The sequence below is a fragment of the Pseudomyrmex gracilis genome, unplaced genomic scaffold, assembly GCF_002006095.1.
Source record: "Pseudomyrmex gracilis isolate BER0280 unplaced genomic scaffold, ASM200609v1 scaffold_1, whole genome shotgun sequence".
Lineage (NCBI taxonomy): Eukaryota > Metazoa > Arthropoda > Insecta > Hymenoptera > Formicidae > Pseudomyrmex > Pseudomyrmex gracilis.
Genome location: NW_018020585.1, coordinates 1,104,911 through 1,128,960, shown reverse-complemented (window position 1 = coordinate 1,128,960; position 24,050 = coordinate 1,104,911). Strand labels below are relative to the sequence as shown.

General features: G+C 44.4%; 1 protein-coding gene across 2 annotated transcripts in view; it reads left to right on the top strand.

The window, feature by feature from the left end:
• The window catches only part of LOC109852670 (homeotic protein distal-less), a 71,632-nt gene that overhangs the window by 3,764 nt on the left and 43,818 nt on the right, over window positions 1–24,050 (top strand). For both annotated transcript variants that reach the window (XM_020424045.1, XM_020424054.1), the window contains exon 2: window positions 4,544–4,767. In XM_020424045.1, coding sequence (XP_020279634.1) covers window positions 4,544–4,767 — 224 coding nt within the window. The remainder of the gene's footprint in view (window positions 1–4,543; window positions 4,768–24,050) is intronic.

Below are 24,050 nucleotides of genomic sequence, written 5' to 3'. Positions count from 1 at the left end.
TCCGAGAAGTTTCAATGTGATAAAACTTGTCACATATGCGGTTTGCTCCGAGTTGTATCAGAACGACGTGTACGCGAATGAATACATAATGCCCGATAGTGTAAAGATTACGGTGTAATCACCCCCGGTTTAATTAATCAAATGATATAAATATATTACCATCGCGATCTTCGTCTAATTGCTAACGAACACGCCATTCTTTGTGCATTCCGCTTAGAAGATAAAAGCGCCATTCTGTCACTTGTCACTCAAAACACAAACGGCACAAAGTTGCCTTACGATCATTGCAGAGAACAATTTTGATTATTTGATTAAACTAACAGTGCTCTTTTTAGCAATTTTGTGAAAGAATAAACGTGCAATCAATTTGCAACAACGTTCGTTCTTAAAATCTGATTTTTTTTTCACATTACAATTGCACAAAATTTACATAACCGAAAGAAAAAACATCTGTATGAATGTTAAAAAACTTACTGTGTAGAATATTAAATGAAGATAACAATAACGTTGTTACTGTCAATTGAAAGTATGAAGAATATATTGTTTTTCAAATTACACAATTATTGCGCAGTTTTGAAATATCGCACAAATCTATCTCAAAATGAGTGAAAAAAATCCAATTTATGCATAAAACATATTTCTAAGAGAACACTATTTTTACAATTAATAGAAATTGATAATTTTATGTGTTTTTACAATACTAAATAAAGCTCTACGATAACAATTTCAAAGAGTGAATTCAAAGCGCGTTTAGAGTTGTTCAGTTAATAAAATACTATTATATGATTGAGAGAAACAGCAGAATGTGCACTCCATGAAAGTGATTTGTAACAAAGTCGTCCGCTTTCCACAGCTCGATGCTCGTGGGGTCAATCTCTTGATCGTTGCACCGTCACGCCTGAGATGGGCTTACATAAAATCCTCGATGCTAAGCGCGTACGCGGCATGCAGATACTACCGGTTATCAAACAATCAGCGAGATCTATCATCGAAAACGTCGTCGATGAATTTTTTGCCGCGCATATTACGTTTGTTTGTCACGATTGTAACACGCCCGACGTAAAGTTATTCTCGCTTTGGTTCGACTCGCAATCAAGAGACATAAATTTACAATTACAACGCCGCGTGTCGGTGAAATTACGAGAGCTTCCTTGGAAGTGCGGCTTGTAGGTGTGCGAACCGCACTTTGATGGCAACAATTATCGCAGTTATTCGCGACGTTAAATGACTTCAGACCACAGCGTTAATGAAGCTGTCCGGGGGATTGCACGAGCATGTGCGGTGATGAGCCGCGCAAGTTTAACGAAGGGGTTGTCCGTGCGTAGATATACAAATCTCTGCCGTGTCTGCGACAAGTACACTCGGCGTCTCTCTTGATGTACCCTCTCTCGACCAGTCTTATCGCCGCGACAAATGAACCGGCCATTAACCAGCTCGTCGCCGCATCCGCGTCACGCCCGTTGTCCTTTTTCGGGCGAACGAACGCGGCTGAAGCTGGAATCCAATTAGCAGGGGCTCCTCTTGTATCAGACAGCGGCCCCCACGGTATCTCGCATCAGTCACCTGACCTGACGTCCGACCGCCGCCTGGGCTTAATCCGGAACGGTTGAAAGACAACGCGTACCCCCGACTCCGAATGATGGATTAAGTATTAAATGGTTGTTTTCACAAGGATTAGGTAGGTACACCGACCCGAAGAGCGCGCCGGCTTAACCTTTCCGAAATCTCGACACGGTTCGCTTGAATTTCGGCAGAAGTCGTGTTTTTCCCCCGGGATACACACGCAGATAACATATATAGCTGTCAGATTCTGTGATCTATTCAGTCAAAATTCTTAAAATAACAACAGAGATATTCGAACTTCCAACAATTCACACAAACACATATCAGGTATCTTGCAATAAAACCCGGTTTTGACGACACCGACGTTTATAATTATTGAAACATTTGAAAAAAAAGCAGAATTTTTCTAAAAAGAAAATCTGCAAATCAAACAATCCCAATTCTGTTGGAATAATTGCGAGCCTCTAAGTAGCAACAAGTCTCTGGCGAGGAGACTTTCAAAGGAAATAAATAACTCCGGAAAGCTTTTTCATCGTTCGGTCGCGCGCAATGTGGTAGCCGATGTGGAAATACAAGATGTCCGTTCTACAAGCGACAATGTTAGACAGCTTGTGTTAAGTCCGGCCTAGGGCATAGACGGACACCTTGTAATTTTGAGTTCTTTGGATTGAGAACCGCGCGCCTACCGTGTGATTATCAACGTCGCATTAATCGCTCGGTGGGCTTATTATCATACGTTCAGGTTGGGTTTGATTACGCGACTCTAAAAGAACCTTCAACGGTGCGAGGCGGCTTGAATACGCGCGTGCACCGCCGCAAAGTAGCACTTTGCGGCAGTTTCAGCCGCAGCCGTGTACTTTGCATACGCCTCAGTGTTAACAACCATAACCTATCCTCTCTATTCTATCCACCCCTTTGCGCAGCGTGAGCTCCCGGAGAGAGAAAAGTGCATTCATAAAACAGTGCCTCGCGATCTTTCGATGTGTGTGCGCGCGCGCGCAGGGTTACACTCCGCCCCGGTCGACATCGCGTCGCCTTAACCGGCTGTAATTAACCACGGGAGCTCGTAATCGCGGCTAACGCCTCTATAAAATTTATTGCGCACTATATGTTACGCGTCAAATACCATCGATACGCGCAACAGTGTTAACTGGCTGCACCGCGACAGACAAGTATTGATGAAAAGATTGATCAGCCGAAGTGGATATTTAGCGCGTTTTATGCCAATGATAATAATTTGTTAGTTAGTCTTACTTTTATTTATTTCACAGAGAACTGGTCTTAATTATATCTATTTATTAGTACTTTTTAACGAAGTTATAAAACGAGAAAGACAGGAAGAGAAAGAGAGAAAACGAAAAAGAGGAGAAGTGCTTGTAAAAATGATATGAGAATTATATAATTCTAATTATTACAAATGATAGTTTAAAGGAAATCTTCAAGTATGTATTGATTAAATTAAAAAAAAATTATAAATACATGTCTTGTTAGGAAAAAAATTAGCAATTTAATCTACTCCGTGTCATATTTCCGCGATGTCAGAGTTGAGGACGCCTATACTAATATTAAAGATCGCATACACGCCTGGCATCACCTTGAAATTGCACGGAAAGGGTAAACACGAGGGCAAACACGCGATTGCATCGCCGTATGTCGCGATATAACCTCCTCGCGGAAAGTTTATGGAGAATCATTATTGTCTTTTTCACGCGTGGGATTAAAACGTGCCTGTCCCGTTTGCTTTCGATCGATTCCGATCATGTCGATCCTCTTTCGCTCGTAGTTCGGGATTGACATTCGCGTATAAATCACGAAGAGTCACACGCGCGGGAACTCGGCCCGGCAGCTCGTCGTAAATTACGCTAATTAATAGTCGTGCTAATTGCCACTGGGGGGAGAGGAGCAACAGGGGGCTTCTCGCGCGCTTCGAGCGCCCAACGCGTCGCGTCGCTAATTTAAGGTCTCGGCGTCGATATCTCTGTTTGTTCGTCGTGTCGATCACGCATCGGTGCGATGTCCTTTTTCCCCTAGCGTTGAAAATCGGCTCGACAAAACGCGCTTATCGTCACGGTGTAAAAAGTGTCCGCTGTCTCTCCTCTTTCTCTCCCGGGAAGAACACGCGCGCCTCCCTGATGAAAACACGCAACATCGTAATCGCGATATAGAAATAATGAAATAGATTTCAGGCGAGATAAGCGACGCGGGCGCTGGTGATGCGCGCTTCTATCGAGCTCTACGCTACTTCATTGCATCGCTTTAAGATTGATATATGGTTCCGTAATTAATTACCGCGCCGTTAACACAACGCATATATAGGGCTTTCTCTCTCTCTCTTTCTTTTTTTTCTCTTGGCGTAATGAGGGCACGCATTTTCTGCACTGTGCTAATTATCGCAATACATTGTGTATATGCGAATTGAATAATGCATTTATATTATCAGATAATTACGCGGCAGTTTGTGTCAAAAATATTCCATCTGTGTTTGTGCTATTGTTGTTGCTTCTCTCTTGCTCTTGACTTGAAAAAACAGTTCGTCATTTCCGTTAATTTCGCATCAACGCGATTCTTTGAGTGCTCTTGTAAACGCCTCTCACTTTTTACACGGATTCCCGCGTAAAAGTCTTCCAATCAGAAAAATGATTGATAATTAACCGTGTAATATGATGCTTTATCCTGAAAAAAAAAAATCTTTAAACATAGCAAGTTTCTCTCGCGAGAGATGTTTTTTTTATTTTTTACTGGTGACAAGGTGATTTTCGAGATTTTAATAAAGTTATTAGATATAAGTATTAAGCGTTTTTTAACATTTTTCAATAACTTTTGTTTGTTTTCATTATTTTTAGTATTTTCTTTGAATCGCAATTTTGTGCGACTCGTTACAAAGATTCTGGTTAGGTTTTAGTTCGATTTTATTTTTAGTTCGTACGCGAGCAGTGACGAGGATTCTGAAAGTTGATGTTAGGGTGGTGCATGTTCGCAGACCTCTCGCCATTGGGTGATAAAGGCGGAAGCCTCGTCGACGAGCTCGGCGGCGGCGGTGGCGGTTCCCTGAGGAACGGCAAAGGCAAGAAGATGAGGAAACCGAGAACGATTTACAGCAGCCTGCAATTGCAGCAGCTCAACAGGCGGTTCCAGAGAACGCAGTACCTCGCGCTACCGGAAAGAGCGGAACTCGCGGCCAGCCTCGGACTCACGCAAACACAGGTCAGTTCTATCGACATCAAGACCAGTAGACTAGAGCGCAAGCTTCTCACGGCATAATCGCGCAACGATAAAACTTTTATCTTACGTCAGTGCAAAAGATGATAATTGCAAAACAATGGCGTATTTTAGATAACGCGCGCATTTTTTTTTCGCGGTTACTTAGCTTCTAACACTAAAATAGTATGTACTTTGTGCAGTTAACACTATTTATTATAAAAAATATTTAATTGAAGATAGACTTTAGTTTAACAATATGCTTGAGAAATTTTTTTATATAATTATTATATAAGAGAAGCTTCTTTTTCACATGAAACTCGTTGAATTTCATTGAATTTTGTAGTTTACGTAATATCGTGTTACATGTACTTCTGCCGAATGGTAACACTTACAACATAAATTTCTACGAGCAAACCAAGATTTTCAGTCCAAATATCAGAAAACGTCGGAAGTTGAACTTTGAGTGCACATAATTCGACATAGTGGCAAAACCATGTAGAAATTAATTAGGTTAAAATTTATTTTAATTATTGTTTTATAGTGATGTTTTGGTAGAATTAGTTATTTATTTAACACACACACAGATTCACTGAAATGAAGAAAGAAATAGCAATAAATTGATCAAAACGTTTAAACAAATACTCATTTGTTTTTACATCAACAATAATTTACACAACTATAATCTGTGTAATATTAGCTTGTATTGAACATTTTTTATTATTTTTTCGAGGAATAAATTAATATTTTGAATTTTATCACAACGCGACGATCCTCTTCGCGATGGATCCAATTGCAAAATCGGTCCGTGGTAACAGGAGCTTCGATGAACGGCATCTGTCAGCATTATCGGCACAAATGACTTCACTAAATCACCGATTCGCCACGCCCTGGACATCGGGGATAAAGTTGCCGCCAGTGTCCAGTATATACCGGGCGCGGGAAAGAGAGCGAGGGAGACAAGTTTGTGGACTAACGAGGTAGCCATAAATTTTCTCCCGGCGATCGCGCGAGTTTTACGCGGAGTTTTCCACGCGGCGGGCGGGACTTGGTTGCGCGAAAGACTTTTCGCCAATTATCCGTTACGCGGTCTCCAATTAACGATTTATTAGAAAGATCGCGCTACATTACGGATAAGTTAATTGGATCTGATACCGTCGGTTAGATATAAATTTCTCGAGGGTAACGGGATGATGATACATCGACGATTCAGACTCTCGAACTAATTAAGGCAATTCCGCGAGGAACAATTTTGCATTATTTGAACGCACCTTGCATATGTAACGATTTATTTTAAAAAGCTAGATATTGTCCGTCTCACTATTTCTATCGAGTCGCGTTGTCTGACGAAATTACAAGTTTCTTCATACAAAATTACGCGTTTCATTGACTGATGGAGCAATTTTCGCGGTTGCTCTTTGTGCGTTCCTCACCCTTCGAAGAAGTGTGCACACTCGTCGTGATGCACGCAGTGTGTGCAGCGCGTAATCACGGGATAACTGGCTGTCGTAGCTGGTTGATGTCGTTGCAGGGGGTCTCGGACCGGATAATTTCATTAGTCGAAGCACCGCGGGAGTTGTTCTCCCCCCGTGAGCAAGTGAATCGAACGCGATGCAATCTGATGAGCGGCCGGCGTCAGGTTGTTTACTAAACACCGTCGTTCAAAATCAGCAGCAACTACCGTAGAAAGCGGATAATTAAATCACGTGAGTCCTCAGAAGAATTCATGATTTAGGTGTTTTTGCAGAGTTGTCGAGGTAACGTTTTTTTTTTTTTGTCGAGTAAAACTAAAAATTTCACATGTCAATTTCCGCGTACGAGCACGTTGGAATCTCATCTCAAAAGTAAAATTTTAACTTACGTAAAACACTCGACAAATCGATTGGACGTTACACGCCAAATAATACAACCGACTTTCTTCGCGCGTTTCACGTAGGAAGAGAATGACTTATATTCCTTCGGCAGAGATATAACTGGCATCTTCGCCGCCACGTAACGAAGAATGTTCACCACGCGCGATCGGTGCAGCTCTCTTCAGCAGGCACCGTGCATAATCTGTAATCGCCCAATCAAGGCGTTCGACCAAGCGCCTCTGCCTCTGCACTCTTGGCCCTGCTACCGTCGCGCGCTGGCTTTCTTGTCATCGCCACCAACATGGCGCCTTAGCCTTCAGACTCTTCCATCTTCTCTCCTCTTTCCTCGTCCCCTCCTCTTCGCCGCGTCACGACAGCTTTGTCGTTCCCCCCCGGCGATCTCCCCTTGCATTTCCCCACCGGCTCTCTCCCCCCATTCTCCTCCTCCTCCTTCTCTTCTTCTTCCTCTTTTCCTTTGCTCTGAGGATGAGTAAGAGGGAAAGAACAGCGGGGAGGACAGGGAGAAGAGCGGTGAGGATCGAGGTGAGGCCACGCATCTCTTTTTCTCCGAGGCTTCAATTTGAGGACGTGGTAGCGTTCGTGCCGCCGGTGTACACGAGATACGCAAAGGGGGTTCGGGGAGGGAAACCGAGGGACGGGAAAGAGGGAGAGCAGGGAGTACTTGCACACGCGAAGTACACGGGCACATGCTCTCGCGCGGATGTATACGTAGGGACGTGGGCACCAACACGCCCGTCTGCGTTCCTGCCACGTACCTTGGGCGTGGTGCTTCCTTTTTCTTCCTCCTCGCCGCGACTAACGTGCCCGATCTCTCCTCATTGGCCCCGGGAATGCGAACACGTCGAAGCGAGATTCGAAAGTCGCGGGAGGGAAGCGCGAGTACATGACGTGAATTCGAAATCCGACCGTGCTCCCTGTCCAGCAACGATGAGGCGCGGATTTAGTCGTTGCCTTTTCCAATTTCGAGGGAACAGACGAGTTGATTCGGGCACGACGCGACATGCACGAAATGAATTAAAAAAATCGAACGAGGTCAACGTATATTTATATATATATATATATATGTATGTATTTCGTATTTATACAGACACGTCATTTCGTGATCGAATATTCCCTTACTGAAATTCCGAATGTGAAAATAAATTACACATCGACAAGAGCTGAATCGCGTTCAAGGTCCTCGGGGATCTAACCGCCGTCACGTAGCTGGGATATAGCACGCGATACAGCTTCGCGGAAAAGCATCGCACACAACATCATCGAAAACGCCGCTCATGCAGTAGATGAACGTGCGGGTAACTATTATTCATGCATGAATGCGTCCGCGAACACGAGTAGTCATACACCGTCCGCTACCGTTCGTCGTTGTCTCGATGTTGAAACATCCGTGCGAGAATGCAAGATAAAAAAAAAAAATAAAATAAATTATTTTCATAAATCGACGCAACAAACGTCGGACGAGTCTTCGATTTCGTAAGTCAAAATAAATCCGCGTCATTGCTTCAAAAATTTCACGACGACCGAGATTAGTCGCACAGAAAATTGCGGAACATGTTCAACGAAAACCGCGAATATACGCGAAACAAGAAGTCGAGTTCGAAGAACTACTACGGCGATCGTATCCGTCTCGGGAGAACGAAAGAGAGAAGCAGATTAGCCCAGATCACGTTCTTAAGATCCTATCCGCTCTCTTGACCAGTCCTCCGTATCTTTCTCCCACCCCGGCTAAAATCATTACGCGGTTTTTCTCCCTTTTTCCGGCTACCGTCGAGACTTGCGAAACGCTCCGTCGTCCTCGTCTCTGTGGCAGACGTCGATCCGCCGATAAACCGGGCATGTGTCTCCGTTCTGTATGTATATCTCCACCTTTCCCTCGTCCACCTTTCCCGCGCATTTATCAGCGTCCATTTATCTGCCTATCACTGCGGTCGTTGTGTACACACACACACACATACAACGTGCGCGCTTACACATACACACGCTGACAGCCCCGTAAGCCTTTCGTTCCGTTATCAGACCAGATGTGTTAGATAGCGAGCATAGTTTCTCGCCGGGGAACAATGAATCGGATAATTAATCACGAGAGTATGGTGTATCGGATCATGGGGGTCACCGCCGGCCCCGCAATAAATCGTTGAGTTTATGAAAGTGTTATTTATTGAATAAATGTGGCGGATACGAGATGCTCGGGCAATTTATTCTGCAAGGGAGAGGCTGGCGACGACGCCAGTCTGTACCTCTGATACACTTTTTAGATCTGACTCGTTTTCCTACCAGATTTTCTCAAAACGTGCTACATAGATGAATTAAGTGTCGAAACATAAAAGATTACAGATTGATATTATATTTGTAAAAATTACACTTTTTTTTTTAATGTGCGCTTATTGGTACGGAAAAAAAAGGATTAGAAAATGTGCGTGTAATTTTTAGCAAGCAGAAAAGAATAGCTTTGTGAGAATTTATAAAATTTATCGGTGATCTACTGTAGCGGTTCTTTCGTGTTGTTATTAGAGCAGATACGAGATAGTAGAATCAATTTCTCGGCGGGGAACAATGAGCAGGATAATTGATGACTTTGTCTGTTAGGCTATGTATAAATCATTGAACGAGTTAGCTCGGAGGCCGAAACAATGTGTCACAAGTATATTGTCAGTGAGTTCGAACGGGACGCATTTAGTACGATTCCGCGCGGGAGATTGCGACCCGGCTATAAGTTAATTGGGTTCTTAATTAATTAACTGTTTTAATAAAGTAAGTGTCGACAGCGTAAGTGCGAAATCATTGGATTCGCGTCTGGGAATTTATGCTCGCCGAGAAGAATTGATAAGAGCGCGCGGAACAACTACGTTATTTAATGACTTTTCGAAACTTGGAAAAATCCGACAGAAAATATAACGTACTTCACATCATACCGTGTAAACTTTTTAATCAAGATTTACGAAGTTCGGCGAAAGGCCTGCTGGCTGCGTGTTTGACGCGACGTGAAGTCCGTGAAAACCTGCCGCTTTCGTTGAAGTTAATTAAAATACTTTCCTGTTTGCGCCGCGCACCTGTAAAGTTACTTAGAAAAAGAATGAATATACTGCTTAAATATACTGCTAAAATATTTAAATAGTTGCAAACATACACATGCAACGAATAAATTATAAATATATATAATATATATAAACACTTCTTAATTTTTGTAAAAAAAATAATTACAAGTTTCAACATGCAGCTCTTACCATTTTGATAGCTTAAAAAAACAACCGTCAATATATTTGCTATTATGTATTTGATATTAAAATATACCGGTTCTTTTATTCGATTCCAAAAACTGATTGCAATTACAATAAAAAAGGTTTGTTAACTCTACAATATGTTTTATACATACTTATAGATTTTTCGATCTACGTGCTGTTTAAGTTTCGTGTGTTTATTCTGCTCGACCTTCACAAATTCAAGTTTTATTACTTCATCTTTGTATTCTTTCACTTACCTTTTTGATCTTCTCACACTTCAGCCGACTACCTGGCATTGATCCCGCTTATCGCGATATTATCTCATCGGTCGGCTCGTGCGTGTCAAGATAGGGATGTGTCCATCGCGCGCGATCAGCATCATTCGTGCGTCGCGCTCACACGCAGTCTCTATGTCAGTCCATCCCGCCATTATCGACATGTACAATAGAACTAATAGAAGTTCGACCGAGTTGTCGCTATCTGCTTGTATCTGTCGATCGCCGTCCATCGGACTACAAATGGGAAAGTTTCACGGCGCACGCGATTCTTGTGACGCGCGATACAACTTATTATTCCGACTACTCGCATGTGTGCACGTAAGCGTTTACATGAACGTCACGATTTTAACGGATTTCTTTCCTAGTTTTCTTCTCTTGATCAAAAGGCGCTTTGTTGTGGGCCAATTTGTAAAAACTTTTTGTCTTTTAATTTAAAAAGGCACAAAGGACGAAGACAAACAATTTTTGCGAACGTTATTATTTCAGTAGCTTTCCTGTGATGGTTTTCCGCTTTATATGTCGTTTAGGATCATCAGCAACAATTTCGCCGATGATGGCAACCGTTGAAACTTTCCCTTGTATCTGATGAAGCTTGTAACATGTCGGGCGATTGACGTTTCCGTTTAATAAAACCGTCACACCATTGCTACTAGCATATCTCCACTTATGTCGTGGAGATTTCTTCTATCATTAGATAGTTACATCTCATGAAATATATGATTCCTTGCTATTACAATATGTATATATATGTGTGTGTGTGTGTGTATGTGTTCGCGCGCGGTATATAAAATCTTGTAAAAAAATTAATGCAAAACTTAAAACAAAAAGATAAAACAAAATAAATCGCGAGATTGTAAAACATGCGTATTAACTTCTTTTTACCGTTGCGTACTAAGAAACCTTCTCTTTCAAAGTTTCTCGTTTAACGTTTCGCTGCAGGACAGTGACTTATTGACTACGGCTACCGTACGGCAATGTTTTTTCTTCGCGCACCGTCGTTGCTCACACATATACGCGATTGAATGCGGGGAAAGCATATTTTCATTCTTCAGATCGGTATCGCGAATCCGGTATTGCCAGTTTTTTTTCTTTTTCTCAGTTTGTACGAAATCCGTCGACGTTACGCGCGTGTCATTCACATCTGACGCAAGCGCGGCGCGCGATATCGGGCTGATTTCTTGCGTGAGAATAATTAATAGCGCCAAACGCGGCGTGAACAGCAAGAATACGCCGAAGCCGTATCGAATCGCGATTACGTCGACGACAATACGTGCGTCGCAAAGAAATTATCCTTTGGATTACGTCCAGTAATTTCTATTATAAATGCGAGACCATATAGCCACGTCCTCGCTCGCCGCTCCGGCAACAAGTTTTTGTAACTTCTATCATTTTCTGTCACTTTCGTCTTTCTGCGATAGACGACTTGAGCGCGACGGGACTTTATTGATTATTTTTCTAATCTCAACCGAAGACAATGAAGAGGCAAGTCACGATTTTCGCTATATTCAACGGAAGGCCTGTGTCAACCTGTCAACGCGCGTTCATCGCGGTCGCGATTCTAGAGCCTCTTTTGCTTTGCGCGTTTTGACTTCTTGTCGGCAATTACGAAAGACGAAATGCTGAAATTGATATTTAAGAGGCACAACAATTGAATGTCGCAATCACGTGAGGATCTCACTGTATTCCAAGTAAAATGTGAAAACTTTTATCTTTCTACGAAACATCATTATTTTGCTACATAATGTTGTATGTACATAAAGTAGAGAGATCCCCGTTTGACAAGAGAGTTGAGAATACTATTTTAACCGGTGGAAAAGTTGTGGCACGACAACGGGATATTATCATCCGCGGAGAAAGGAAAAGAGACTGAGCGGAGTACCGGAAACTCCGTCCCTTTTTTTCTGCGTTCGCGACGTAGCGGCGTCTCATCTTCGGGTTCTGCCTCCTCGTGACGTTTCTCTCTGCCGTGCAAACGGAGGCTAATAATTATTTTCACGCACTGACTCGTATCCACGTTTCGTGGGACGATGGCGTGCATCGCGATACCTCCCACGGCGCTTCGAAATGCCAATAATTACACAGTTCGACGTTTGAAGAAAAACGCGGTGGCAGAGTCGCGATTCCGTTACGCGTGGACTCGAACGCGAGGTGAAAAGGGCGGAGTCCAAAAGGGTTTCTCACAAGGATTGTGATTTCTTCGACACGATTCGCGCGTCTCTCTTCGAGGGATTCGTGCTCTCTCTCTCTCTTACTACCCCGCCGCTGCTCACTTTCCGCGCGTTCGTCTTCTCTTCCTTCGCGAAGCGAAGTGTGTAAGAATACACGTAACGGATCGTTATGTTTCTTAATGACATGTGTTCCGTTGAAATTATGGCACCTAACATCGCACGCGTTTCAAAGCGATACTCGGCGTCGTATATACGCACAACAATCGGCGTTAGAACGGAAAAGTACGAGAACTGCGGCAACAAAAAACGCTCACGTTGAAAAAAAATACAAGAGAATAATTATTAAAATTAAAGTTATTTCAAATTAGAATGAGAGGGTAGTTACGTATTTGTGAGACCGCGAGATAATTTCAAATATTTACGATAACTGTGTAGAGAAGAAGGATCGTCCTTGGAAGAGAATCGCGTCGGCAAGTTCCTCGAGAAGAGAACCACGGCCGAGCGTAAAAGAATTCGCGCAAAACAGGCTCGAGGGGTTTTGAGCGTCGGCAGCGCGCGGCCTTCCTGCCTCCCTCGTGCGAGGAATCCCTTCGCGGCGCAGAGAACCCTCTGCCCCGCCGTACCCCGCCCTCTTTCCCCGGCCCTCCCTTCCCCGTGTTTCCTCCCATCGAGAGATCTTTCAGGAAGATCACCGGCGGTGCACGCTGCGCTTCGTTCGGCACTGGCTCGCACCTGACTTCACCAACGCTGACGCCGCGGTTCGGTATCGCGGATGATGCCGGCAACGTCGTTGAATACCATGCGCCGGCAGACCTGCCGTAGAGAAGAGAAGAAGAAAGAGAAAAAGAGAGAGTGGGTGGCAAAGAAGAAATAACGAAGAGAGAGGGGGGACAGCACCCTCCGCGGGGCTAGCTTGTGAAGTTTGCGCGCGCGCACGCACACACACGTGTTCGCTCGCTCTCGCGCGCACATACACGCACGCATTATTTCAATGTTGGCAGTAATGCCTGTTATTAAGCGATGATAATGATTGGTATTATCGCGGGTTGGGAGCAGGACTGGTAGCAGCGGATATAAATCATCGTTACTTCCTCCTCGCTGGCAGCGCCCGGGCTTCGCCGCGGCGCCGCGCGCTCGCCTCTCCATGCCAAGAAGCTGTAAATAACCCGGCGAGTCGCGCTGACGTTCGCACCCGTCAGAAGGTGATCCCGTGGTCTTCCACGACAACTATTCCGTTTGACGTCTTAGACGTGCGCTCGCTTTTCCAGAACCCATAGATGTTCTGGAACACCTTGCCAGCGAAAGCGGCCGCGCGACTTCCGTTCCGAAACACGCACGCGTGTCCTTACCACTTGTACTTCGTTCATATTGGTAAAACCCCGCATCAAACACTTGGTATCAAGTTACGTTGCGTTCGGAACGTCGTGAATGATTCTTTCTTTTCCCACTCTTATTATTCCAGTTTCTTTCTTTCTTGGCGATAAATCACGGATCTATATCGACCGTAAAAACCACCCCGAGTTCCCACAGCGAGACCCGAGGCCGGTTTCTATTAGAACTCTCGGTCGTCCCGCGTCTCCGTCAAAGCGTCACGCGATCTATCGGTACTCGCGATCGTCCCCACGGAGTTTCGCGCGTTTGTCAAGAATCGCGAGGATGAGCAACAGCGATTCCCACGAATTCTCATGTCAGCGGATCCACCAGTCGAAGTTTTGCCGTCGCGTTTCGGTTTCGATTTCCTCCCTTTTCCACCTCCTTCTCTTCTTTCTTTTATTTTCGTCCATAAATCATCGTTCGGCGCCGACGATCGAATTCACGATACCCGCGTCCCTCGATTCCTAGAACGACGTGGAGCGCGAAGATAACTCCGTCAGAAACGCGCGTCCGTACGTCTGCGATCCTCCTCGATTCTCTACACGCGTGTGCGTGATGCTTCACAACACGCGGTACGTTCCTCTCTAGGTTTAGGTATAGATTTAGGTGGAAGGGCCCCGAACGGTGCGTACGTAACCTAACGGTAAGGTCGACGTCGGCGAAACAGCGGGGAGCAGGAGGACGAGGGAAGCGGGCGAGAGTCACGCCCACGCGTATCTCGATCTAATAAATCCAACATTTCGCCGGTAAATCCGAACCCTCTCGTACCAGTCGTGCACGGCCGTGGAAGAAGATGGGGTGCCGAGGGTGGGCACAGCAAGAGGAAAGACGCGCGGCCGTCTCTCATCCGACAGTGTCTTGTCGTGACGATCTTTAATTTTTGCCCCGACTTTTGTGGATTTTTATTTACGCGAGCGCTCGATTAACGCGCGTGCGTTCGCCGTTTATCGCGAGGAATATTGCCCATCTTATTAAAATCTCATTTTTTTATATGTCGCTAACTGTGTTTCTGAATATATCTATCTGATTTATCGCTTCTGTTGCAAATAAATTTCTTACGCCGCAAAAGGACTTCGTGTTCGATCCGACGAAATAAGAAGAAGAAGAACAGGTCTTTCGGCTTCGGTGCTTTCAACAACGCGCGTATAGAATATTACGCTCTAACGTAGACATTTCAGTCGAACTTCCCGATGAGTAAACACAACTATGGTAATTACATTCTACTTTGAACTCTCCGTGAATGAGCCGGTGACTAGTTTATTATCCCATATCTTCTGTCTTGTGGTAGCCTCTTCGCGATCTCCGAGGGAGAGAAACGCCACGCGGTTACCGTCACGACGCAATAAATCGGCTTTGCAATAATTACAACCTTTCGACCGCGCGGCCGGCCTTAACACAATGTCGTAGAGCTCTCTCTCTCTCTCTCTCTCTCTTTCTCTGTGTGTGTGTTTGCTTTAGCCTACCTAGTCTTAAATATCGCGACAAGCGCGGCCGGTTGAGACCCACCGGGACGACACGGTGCGATCACTCGCTCGCCTCGCTCGCTCTTTCCAAGCGGAAACCCGAAGCGTGCAGAGCGGTGAGAGTCTCGCTTTCGTGATACGAAAACTATATAATTTGCTGGGATTTCTCTGTTTTTTTTTCTTCCGTTCTCGAAGAGAGCGCGTCTCATGCGTCACGAGGCCCGCCACGTTCGGGCTACTTTATATCCGCGGATTCTCCGCGTAGCCGGTTAGAGAACGCGGGGGGACCCATCGCGGTCCCGCGAGCGGATAACAAGGCGTCCTACTTCGAAACTCTCCCGCGCTTTGCACGCGAACGTCTCCGCTCGTATATCGACCGGAGTATCACTTCGCGTTTGCTTCTGTACGACTTCGTGGAAACGCGAAGATCGGACGAAGAGTTAGCGCACGGCAGAAACGGATGAGGCCCAAGAAAAAGCAGCTTCGTGTCAGGATCGGTGAGAAACACCGCGAGGAAGCCTCAATGACGGCGTAACGATCGAATTATGCGTTTCGCACGGAACACTCCGAGAAACCGCCCCGTTTGTGATCCGCGAGATATGAGAACAGTGAACGAATTCGCGACGCTCATTTTCTCATGTGTATATAATTTTCGATCATGTTTGATGACATTCTGATTGATGTTGTTTGTTTGTAAAATTTTTTTCTTTCGAAGAACCTAAGCGTTTTTTACACATAAACAGTATCAAGTTGGAATTCGATTGTTCAAACGCACTTTGGAGAATGGAATAATCGTGTGCGCGTACTTATAATTTTCCTGTCACGCGATTTATCAACGTGCTTATCTACCTATTGTTACGAAGATATTGATTTATTGACACATTCATTTTACTTTAATATAGTTATTAGATTATTGGAAGAATACGCAATTCTTAGATAAAGAGAAAATTGAATCAATTGTTTTGTGTATAGCGTTGAATCATTCTCGCGCGCGACACGTTCCTACGTTACAGACGCGTAGAGACCCTAAAAGACGTTAGAGGGATACCCAGCGGAGGTTACCGAACTTCGCGGTGGCGAGCAAAAACTGAGGAATTTGCAAAAATGAACAATTATAGGAATCCAGAGTAGTCGTCTCTCTCCCGGTGTTCCGCTTCTCTTTCTCTCGCTCTTTCTTCGCGGCATAACCTCAGCTCTGGTCTACTTCACCGGCAGTGAGAGCACCTCACACAGGGGCGGGAGACGAGAGAGGAGGAAGAGACGCATGCGCGGGTCGTTTGAAGTGGCGGCGTCCTCGCGCTTTTGCTCTCTCGAGTTTCTTACCGTCGCCTTCCTCCACCTTCTTTCCTCCGCTCTAGCTCGCGCACCGCGACAGCCACGGCCGGCCCTTTCGGTATTCGTTTGTTTCATGGCGGCTCCCTTCGTGCCCTTCGTTGACGATCCTTCTCTCTTTGTCTTCCCTTTCTCTCTTTCCGGGCATAGCGATCTCCTTTTGCCTCCTTCGGATGAGCATCTCGTGCAAACTCTTCGGCGTGTCTTCCTTCCCTTCACTCGTCGTCGCGTTTCGAGGTCTTACATAGTTGCGGCATTACTTCGAGTCTAAGTAACGTTTTACAACCTTATCCAGTTTTCGTGACGGAGTCACGAACTTCCAAGCGTGTTCGCTTTGTCTTTATCTCGTCTTTATCGCGTAAAATTGTAAAAATAGATCGCGTTTAACATTTATTCATACGGGATGTAAATTTGTGCATTTTATTTACGAGTGAAATATATGGCACTACTTGATCGGACAGTTGCCTCTATCGCGTTGATTGTTCCACAGTTTGATGCTAGATAATTTTTAGAAACGTGTCCGGAGAGAGACTCGTGTACATTAATATTATATTCATTTATTACATCAGTATCTAGACGTATGTTTATCGACACAGTTTGCTTTTTGCGACAGTATCTGACACAATCTCTATTGCGTATAGCAGAGGATGGATTACGTAATTTTTCCGCGTGATGTATTTAACCGTGAGAATTTCCGTGAGGTGAGGCGCGGCCTTGATCGATCGGCCGCATCGATTAGGCCTCGTATCAGCGATGGCGTCGCTCTTATTTTTTCACGCAAAACGATGTATATATATATCTGATCGAATGAGAATCACGCGGCTATATGTTCTTCGAATTTGTATTAATATTCTCGTTGACCTCGACCTCCCGGAAGGAATGGCAACAAGTCAGAAGAAAAAGCGTTAAAAGAGAGAGAGAGAGAGAGAGGGAGAGAAAGAATATGCCGTTTGGTGCAAAAACGACGAAATCCACGAAGGAAGAAATCGAAAGAGACGCGATGCTCAGGAAAAGGACTCCTGAGGACGTGCAGCGGTCCCCAGGTAGACAATGCGGTTCGATTGTGAAAACAGAAAGAGTGTCTCATCGATCTTTCTTTCTCTCTCTCCCTTCCCACATTTTTCGCATTCTTCAAACCAGAACCAAAGATGCAATAAGAATACGTAAGTCGACGTGCTTGTCGCGCGCGAGATTCGCTCATTCGTACTTGCTGCGTTCGAATCAGGATTTGTAGCACAGTCGCTTTCGCGTGCGCTTTTTGTGTTTTCAATATATCTCTTCTGTAAAGTCGCTGATTTATCGGCTTTATATTAACCTCAAAGGCAAATCGCCGCTGGAAATTGTATATCGATTAATTAATTGATACCGTTATTTTCACATCCCTATTTGAGATTATTTCAATATGATTTCGATATGAAATATAGATTATAAAATAATATACTGAGTAGTTTCTCTTTTCTTCGTCGTGTTTTGTAAGTGTAAGATTGAGGCAACTAGTTTGCAAATTGATTGTCTTACGTGTCGATTATTAATATCCTGTTTAAAGAGGAATATACATTTATTCTTTGTTGTTCGATACATCGGTAAATTGCCTGTTATTGTCTAGAGTTTCCGACGCGACGATAAGACTATTTTTCGAACTATACCAGACGAGTGGTCGGAGTGGCCCTCATGCCGTCAATCCCATCTTCGTGGAAGAGGATTTCGTCGCCTTCGGCGAAGACCTGGGTCAGATGAGGACGACGGGGTTAGGTAAGGGTTAACTTGCTATAAAAGTCGAACGGAAAGGCCGAGGGTTCATTTTGTATTCAGACTGCACATGCGCCAGTTGTCACCGCTGACACATCGTACGTCAATCCGTTTCTGCACACAAAGCTGCGGAAGAATAAAAAGAAAAGGGGGTGCCCCGTGGGGATACTCCCTCAGGGACGTCTCAATCGGCATTGCCGATCGATCGCCGACGTCTTCTTCTACCTATTGCCTTCCAGATCCGCGCGCAGCCGGCTATTCTCAAAGACTTCTTCGACCAGAATTCATTGCTTCGCACGCTTGCGCAAACCATTTATTATTGCTCACATTTGTTGTGCGTCTCCCGAGCGTCGCGCATGGGATCCTAAGCGAGGTTACACGCCGACATTGAACGGGGTGGGGGGGGGGGGGTTCCCCGGTTGATACGATAAAGCTTTCAGTAGGCGAATTGAAAAGCCGAGGAAAATAATCTCGTGTACTGTTTGCAAATAGATTGCTAGTTAAACTCGCATATACTTTCTACTTCGCATTAGCATATTTATTGAGTTTTAAACATTCTATCATCAGATTCTACATTCTATTTCTCTAATGGTGTCTGATATAATGTAGTATAATGTAATATCCTCGATCCTCCACGTCTCGTCTTCGGATACATAACGTCGTGGTCGGCCAATCGTTGCCGCTTATGATTGCCCCGCGGCGTGTCTGATATCGTGCCGTCTTCGATTACAAGTGCGAATGCGCGCGCGCGCGCGCGCACGCGTGTCATTTTATCGTACATAGTTGCAGCGTGATTATAACCTCACAGACACAGCGAAGAAAAAAAAAAAAGAATTTTATAATGCCACGTCAAAATCAGCCACGCTCACAGTTTGCCGATGCTATCAACCAGCTGCCGCCGAGTTGGATGCGTGCCCACCAAGCACGCATGGTTCCCGAGGCTCCCGCATACACGCATCGCCGCGGCGTGCGTTTTTTTTTTTTTTTTTTTTTTTTTTTTTTTTTTTTTTCATTTATGTAATCTCTAACTTTCATTTGCTGTTTCATGAAAGATGTAACACGTTGATGCGTTCGCGCTCGCGCGCGCCTTCTATATCTCTAAGTAAGAAGGTGGAGGTCGGAGTGGATCGCCTTGGAGCCCGAGAGGCGCCCCGCCCACCGTCTCGTCTTTGCTCGAAGCCCTTTGCGTTTTGTACTCTTCCTCCAAAACCGTAGGATCAGGGCCCCACGTTAAGCCGGCCTCACACAGAGTCGAAATACCTGTGAATTCTTACACGGTATTAAACGATAATGTCAGATTACATAAGGGAGAGAATCTCATGAATTTGTGTGTCGCGTTCTCTTTACCGCAGTTCTCCGCGATCGAAGGATTACTAAATACGTACTCAAAGCGCCGACAAGAAACGTTCGAGATATAATATATCTCGTACCGCTTGAGATTTTCCGTATAGGTTTAAAACAAAAAAAGAACTTTATTCTCAAGTTCTAGAATTCCACAAGTAAAAGTAAATAAACACAAGTTAGACATTATCTCATAACCTTGTATATAACATCAAACTTGCGATCTGTTAGCTAAAGCTAAGAGATTGTGCGTCGCGATGACACCTTTCTGAATAATTCAGATTTAATTTGTCATTTATAATATGTTTGTCCTTGTTTTTTTTTTTTTTTTTTTTCTTATTGTGAACCGGGCTTAAAGGTCTATAGCCTTGCTATATACCCCCGATATCATGCCATTCGCGTTTGGGAGCGCGCGTAAACCGTACCACGAACCGACCGCGATCCATTCAGCGCAAGATCCTGCGGAGCCTATCAGATGCCCTTTGTCGATCGATCCTCTTTGTAAATCGGCCCGCGGCAAGTACTATCATATTACCTTTCGGTGGGTATATTCGAGACGACGAAACGCGTAGCTCTAATTTGTGCCCAGGACACGGTAGTCCAAATATTACGAATTACGACACGATAATTATCGACGCTCTCGGCAAATTGATCTTATCTCGAGCTAGCGCTTTTTAAATTACTACCAAAAAATGCAGAAAATCACATTTCAAACTTTAGTTGTGTGTATGCAAAGTTTTTACAAATAAAAATTCTTAAAAAAAGTACATATGCATATCATTTGCATATAACTTCGCGACGTTTATTACTTTTATTAATAATCTCGTCATGACTTATCTGTATCGACGTATCAAGAATTTTCTTTTCGAGAAAGAGAGAGACAAAGAGAGAGAGATTGAGACTAGTGGTAGTTACAAGTCATATTCAACATATTTTTTCTCTAATCATGTTCCATAGCGACTATCCATGGTGACTATAAAGCCTTTAGGTGTAAGAGTAGATCAGAAAAATCGCAAAACGCGCGCCGTGTCCGCGTTGTATATCGAGTTCAACCAGAGCAGCGTCGGTTTCACGGATCGTTAATATTGCCGTTACGACACGGGGCTGGTAATGATCGCGTGCAAAAACATCTTACCGAAGAGAACATTTAATTTGGCATAATTCAGCGGCGCTTTTGCGGTGCATTGGACAGACGAAGAAAAAGAATTCGGAAATACAACTCGATCGACGTGTAGATCGACGTGTAACATCTCTCGCTCTGGGTGGTCCATTTTCTTTCTCTTACGCTCTTTCTTCCGTTCTATTACATCGGCAAGAAAAAAACGAAGCAACGATGACGTTCTGATAAATTGTTTTATATATTATTCATATACGTACATGAATTGTGCATTTGGGTGAATTGTAAGTTTAGTACTTTTGCAACAGTTATAGGGATACGGATATACAAATATATAATACCGCTAGTCATTTCATTTATAACGTCACTCTCACGTGATATCGAACATTATATGACGTCAGACATATGGTGTGGTCTTTGACCGATACAATTTGCCCTTACCTTGCACACGATCGCTTCGGACTTACGTTACTCTAGAAAATATCCGGATAGATAAAAATATCTCTAATTTATATTGCACCCCGAACGTGAATTTTATACTGACTGTTCTTACATTTCCTGTCGTACGTTAGTTGTCTTGAGTATAACTTTCTTGCTATAACTTTTCCGAGTGATGTCTCGTTGCATACACATGAGCTCGATATAGCAGACATATAACAATTCCATGTCTCCTTACCCTTCACGAGAACCTCGGACCTACGAACTACTTTTTTAGATCGATACTACATCTTCGGAGAAACGTTCAACATGTTTTCATTTTTTTCAATTTCTTAAAGAAATTAAAGTTATTCTTTGCCTTACCATTTTTTTTTTTAATACAGATTTGTACTAATTCAATGAATAAAAATCAACAACGGTTTAAATATTTTTTGAAGAATTCATTTACGCGATTATATGCAACGACTTTTCTTTGACTTAACAAATAGCTTAAAGCTAGGAAAATTTTGATGATTTTTACCGATTCTTCTTCGGGAAGGTATGTGTATAGGATGTATAAAGATAGTCAGCAATTCAAATAGCAGACTTACACCGGCGTTGACGAGGATCGATATCAGTGCAGTTGACGATTAGAACTTCTTTCACTGCAACCCTTGCGCACTAACGTGTCGTGCGACGGCGAAACGAGGCCCTAGAGATTCTTTGTTATTATTAACCCGTGCCGTAGTAAATCGATACACTGACCATACCAGACGTAGATACTACATGCCGATTCTCTGCGATTGGTAGTGGCATGTATGTGTACGCGAATAACGTAAATATTGAAAATTACGTATGAACTTTTTTTTTTACAAGGAACATTTTATTAACGCGATTAATTTGTAATGCGCAATCAATTCATTTACGTCTTTCAAAATATTATGTGCATCACGTACAATGTGCTGTATCTCGCGAACATGATCGTTACTCGTACGCAATGTCTTCATCCGATAAATACTCGGCGCATCTGCAATTCTTATTTGATCCGCGTGATTATCGCTCAACGTGCCTGCAATGAGATCACGAGTATGTAACACGAGAGGCAGTGTTAGAAGCAATAAGAAACATAGCGATGCAGAGAGAGAGATATATAAAAAAAAGAGAGAGAGAGGAGAGAAAGGCTGCCACAAAGGCAGAATGCTGTCAGCATGCCTACGTACAGCTCAATGGTCTCTAAGTTCACTTTCATATCTACCCTCACTTGTATACTTTGCATCGACTCTCCTTGAACACATACATACGTCTATATAATTCAATTTTTCTACATATTCGAGAGGGTTGAACGAAGAGATTGAAGTCTCTCGCGCGGGTTGTTTTCTTCCCAACAACTTCGCGCAAGATGTGTGTGTACCCTCTTGTAACCCCCGTCTGCATTTTCGCGTCGGTAAAGAAGAAATACCACAGCTCTTGGTTGTGACGTTCGCCGCCGCAGCCGCCGTTAACCCCCGAGGTAATTTCGCTGTTTTGTCAAGACAGACACGACAGGTTGTATGCGGAGCCCCTCGAGGAATCCTTTCTTTTCTCGATAGTTTCCTCAGTCGACCCCTCTTCGTCGGGGTTAGCCTAGCGGAACCGTAGAAACATACGGCGGTTGTGGGAAATAATGACAGGGCCCCTCTCGCGCGCGCCCGCTCGCTCGCTCGCTCGCCCGCACGTCCTCGACGGGCCCTGACAAGCAGATCCGGAAGCGAGGCGAAAATTTTTCATCACGAAATCACCTCGTCTCTGTGAGCGCGCGGTCGCACGCCTCGCAGCCATTCGGGGGACCAGACCCCGACTCGACAGGAAGTCGAGTCGGTCAAGAGTCGCTCGAAGACTGCGCCTCGGCCGACTGAACCGTGAAGTCGCGACCCGAAACGAGCCCTCCGCGTGAGATGGAGAAGGGAAAGGATAAATGAGACCGGAAGAGACGAGCTTTCTTTTTAAGGAAGCGCTCGCGATTCTCCTGCTCACGCGCGAGTCGTTGCGCTCATTCGTGAGAATCTTTTTGCGGTCGTTGGAACAAAGTTTCGGACCGTACAAAAAAAAAAAAAATGCTTCAAGTGCGGCGGAATTATATTGAATAGTTTGCTCGTAATCAGATTTCCATTTCGGTATATCTTCTTGCAGCGTATATAATCATCGTCGCGACGATAATTTTACGTAGAGATCGCAGCAACGAAATTCGCCACGTGAGAGGGGTGGATACATCTTCCTTCCGCTCCTACCGAATATATGTATGTACGTATGTGTGTGTACCGCGCGCGCGCGGTATTGGATTATAGACCGCATAAATATTCATAGAATCCCGGACTCGGGGTAAATCCAGGGGATGAGGAGAGCGAGAACGTGGAGTTTTGATACGAGAGAAAGAAAGGTAGAGAGCGAGAATGGGCACGGCCGAGTGGCGGAATGGAGCTAGACATGAGAATGATAGAGCGAGAGGGAAAAGAAGAGGGAGAGAGAGAGAGGGAGAGAGAAAAAGAGAGAGAGAGAGAGAGTAAGATTGAGAACGGGCGGGCAATATTAACGGGAAGTTTAATCGTCGGCTGGTCCGGTCTGTCAGCTCGGACGCGCGCCGGGTCAGTCGGGCCCTCGAGGTCAATTAGTGCTGCTCAACACTCTCCTCTCTCTCCGACCTCCGAAAACGAGGCGAGTCTAACGCGAGTCTCTTCGCTGCTCGGTCCGCGTTGATGACGCGTCGATCTTTTCACCATCACGGCATCAGCACCATTACCAGCAGGTGTCTTTTTCATGTTTCTACTGATGAATAGAAGATTTTCGAAATACGTCACATTTTCCCCGAAAAGCAAAAATCTAGATCATATTTTTATTGATTATAACTGTTTTTTTTTTTTTTTCTGCTGATAGTGAAAAGTTCGCTTTAATTACTCACAACGTATGTGTAGGTAGATG